The sequence below is a fragment of the Micromesistius poutassou genome (genome assembly GCF_964030765.1).
Source record: "Micromesistius poutassou genome assembly, contig: SCAFFOLD_1016, whole genome shotgun sequence".
In the NCBI taxonomy this organism is placed as follows: domain Eukaryota; kingdom Metazoa; phylum Chordata; class Actinopteri; order Gadiformes; family Gadidae; genus Micromesistius; species Micromesistius poutassou.
In genome coordinates this window covers 2,501-5,000 of record NW_028177614.1, presented here as the reverse complement: position 1 = coordinate 5,000, position 2,500 = coordinate 2,501, and the positions used below count along the sequence as shown (strand labels likewise).

General features: G+C 59.9%; 1 protein-coding gene across 1 annotated transcript in view; it reads left to right on the top strand.

The window, feature by feature from the left end:
* Positions 1–2,500, top strand: part of LOC311375865 (uncharacterized protein) — a gene marked incomplete at both ends in the record, with an annotated part of 14,723 nt that overhangs the window by 11,790 nt on the left and 433 nt on the right. The window contains 2 exon segments of the mRNA XM_084490893.1: positions 96–486; positions 2,416–2,500. The exon segment at positions 2,416–2,500 is cut by the window's right edge and continues 115 nt beyond it. Of these exon segments, the coding sequence (XP_084347019.1) occupies positions 96–486; positions 2,416–2,500 (476 nt within the window).

The following is a 2,500-nucleotide window of genomic DNA, read 5'->3' as shown; positions in this document are numbered from 1 at the left end:
GGGAGATGAAAGGTAATGACCTCTGAAATGAGTCCTTCGGTTAACACTGAGATATGTGGCGAGCCTCCTCCTTCATCCACCATTTATCTCTGCATCTCTCTGTCCCCCTCTCTCTCTATTTCTCTCTCTCCCACTCTCTCTCTCCCTCTCTCTCTGTGTCTCTCTCTCTCTCTCTCTCTCTCAGTCCCTCTCTCTCTCTCTCTCTGTGTCTCTCTCTCTCTCTCTCTCTCAGTCCCTCTCTCTCTCTATTTCTCTCTCTCCCACTCTCTCTCTCCCTCTTTCTGTCTCTCGCTCCCGCTCTATCCCTCTCTCTCTCTGTCCCTCTCTCCCTCTCTCTCTCTGTCCCTCTCCCTCTCCCCCTCTCTCTCTGTCCCTCTCTCTCTCCCTCTCTCCCTCTCTCTCTCTCTCTCTCTCTCTCTCTCTGTGTGTCTCTCTCTCTCTGTCCATCTCCCTCTCCCTCTCCCTCTCTCTCTCTCTCTCTCTCTCTCTCTCTCTCTCTCTCTCTCTCTCTCTCTCTCTCTCTCTCTCTCTCTCTCTCTCTCCCTCCCTCTCCCTCTCCCTCTCCCTCCCTCTCTCTCTTTCTCTCCTGCCATTGAAACATAAAGGCAGCACAAACCCACAGGAGATGTAATTGTATGTGGTTCATGATATGACGTTTGAGGTAACTCAAGATGGATCACATGATGCTGTTGAACTCTGTCATTATGTTATGCTGTTACAGGCGAGCTCTTTGATTCCACTGAATATGTATCATGTGTTGGGGATCTCACCAGATAAGCACGACAAATCATTATTCACCGTGACAAATGATCTAGTATCTCGGTCTGGGCAGTAGTACACACAACGGTCCACGATACACGTGATTATTACTGGCTCATACTCGTATTTGATCTCCCGTTGAGATCATTTGTTTTCCCTTTGAGCGACTCTGGAAAGTGATGCTTCTGTCCAAGGTCACGAGGGCACTGAGCTGAGTGGAGGGGTGGAGGGGACCAGGGAGGGAACCAGGGAGGGAACCAGGGAACCAGGGAGGGAACCAGGGAACCAGGGAACCAGGGAGGGAACCAGGGAGGGAACCAGGGAGGGAACCAGGGAACCAGGGAACCAGGGAGGGAACCAGGGAGGGAACCAGGGAGGGAACCAGGGAACCAGGGAGGGACCAGAGAGGGAACCAGAGAGGGAACCAGGGAGGGAACCAGGGAGGGAACCAGGGAGGGAACCAGGGAACCAGGGAGGGAACCAGGGAGGGAACCAGAGAGGGAACCAGAGAGGGAACCAGGGAGGGAACCAGGGAGGGAACCAGGGAACCAGGGAGGGAACCAGGGAGGGAACCAGGGAACCAGGGAGGGAACCAGGGAGGGAACCAGGGAGGGAACCAGGGAACCAGGGAGGGAACCAGGGAGGGAACCAGGGAGGGCACTGAGCTGAGTGGAGGGGTGGAGGGGACCAGGGAGGGAACCAGGGAGGGAACCAGGGAACCAGGGAGGGAACCAGAGAGGGAACCAGAGAGGGAACCAGAGAGGGAACCAGGGAGGGAACCAGGGAGGGAACCAGGGAACCAGGGAGGGAACCAGGGAACCAGGGAGGGAACCAGGGAGGGAACCAGGGAACCAGAGAGGGAACCAGAGAGGGAACCAGGGAGGGAACCAGGGAGGGAACCAGGGAACCAGGGAGGGAACCAGGGAACCAGGGAGGGAACCAGGGAGGGAACCAGAGAGGGAACCAGAGAGGGAACCAGGGAGGGAACCAGGGAGGGAACCAGGGAACCAGGGAGGGAACCAGGGAGGGAACCAGGGAACCAGGGAGGGAACCAGGGAACCAGGGAGGGAACCAGGGAGGGAACCAGGGAGGGAACCAGGGAGGGAACCAGGGAACCAGGGAGGGAACCAGGGAGGGAACCAGGGAGGGAACCAGGGAGGGAACCAGGGAACCAGGGAGGGAACCAGAGAGGGAACCAGGGAGGGAACCAGGGAACCAGGGAGGGAACCAGAGAGGGAACCAGGGAGGGAACCAGAGAGGGAACCAGGGAGGGAACCAGGGAACCAGGGAGGGAACCAGAGAGGGAACCAGGGAGGGAACCAGGGAACCAGGGAGGGAACCAGAGAGGGAACCAGGGAGGGAACCAGAGAGGGAACCAGGGAGGGAACCAGGGAGGGAACCAGGGAGGGAACCAGGGAACCAGGGAGGGAACCAGAGAGGGAACCAGGGAGGGAACCAGGGAACCAGGGAGGGAACCAGAGAGGGAACCAGGGAGGGAACCAGGGAGGGAACCAGGGAGGGAACCAGGGAGGGAACCAGGGAACCAGGGAGGGAACCAGGGAGGGAACCAGGGAGGGCAGTGACCTGAGTGGAGGGGACCAGGGAGGGGTGGGGCCACAGGGGCAGCCCCCCCCTCTCCCCGCTGGTCCTCTCCAGACCCTGGCCGGCTCGGGGCCTCGTGGGGTGGGGGGGGGGGGACGCCCCACGGCCCCTCCGCCCCTCCGGGGCCCCTCCTGGGCCC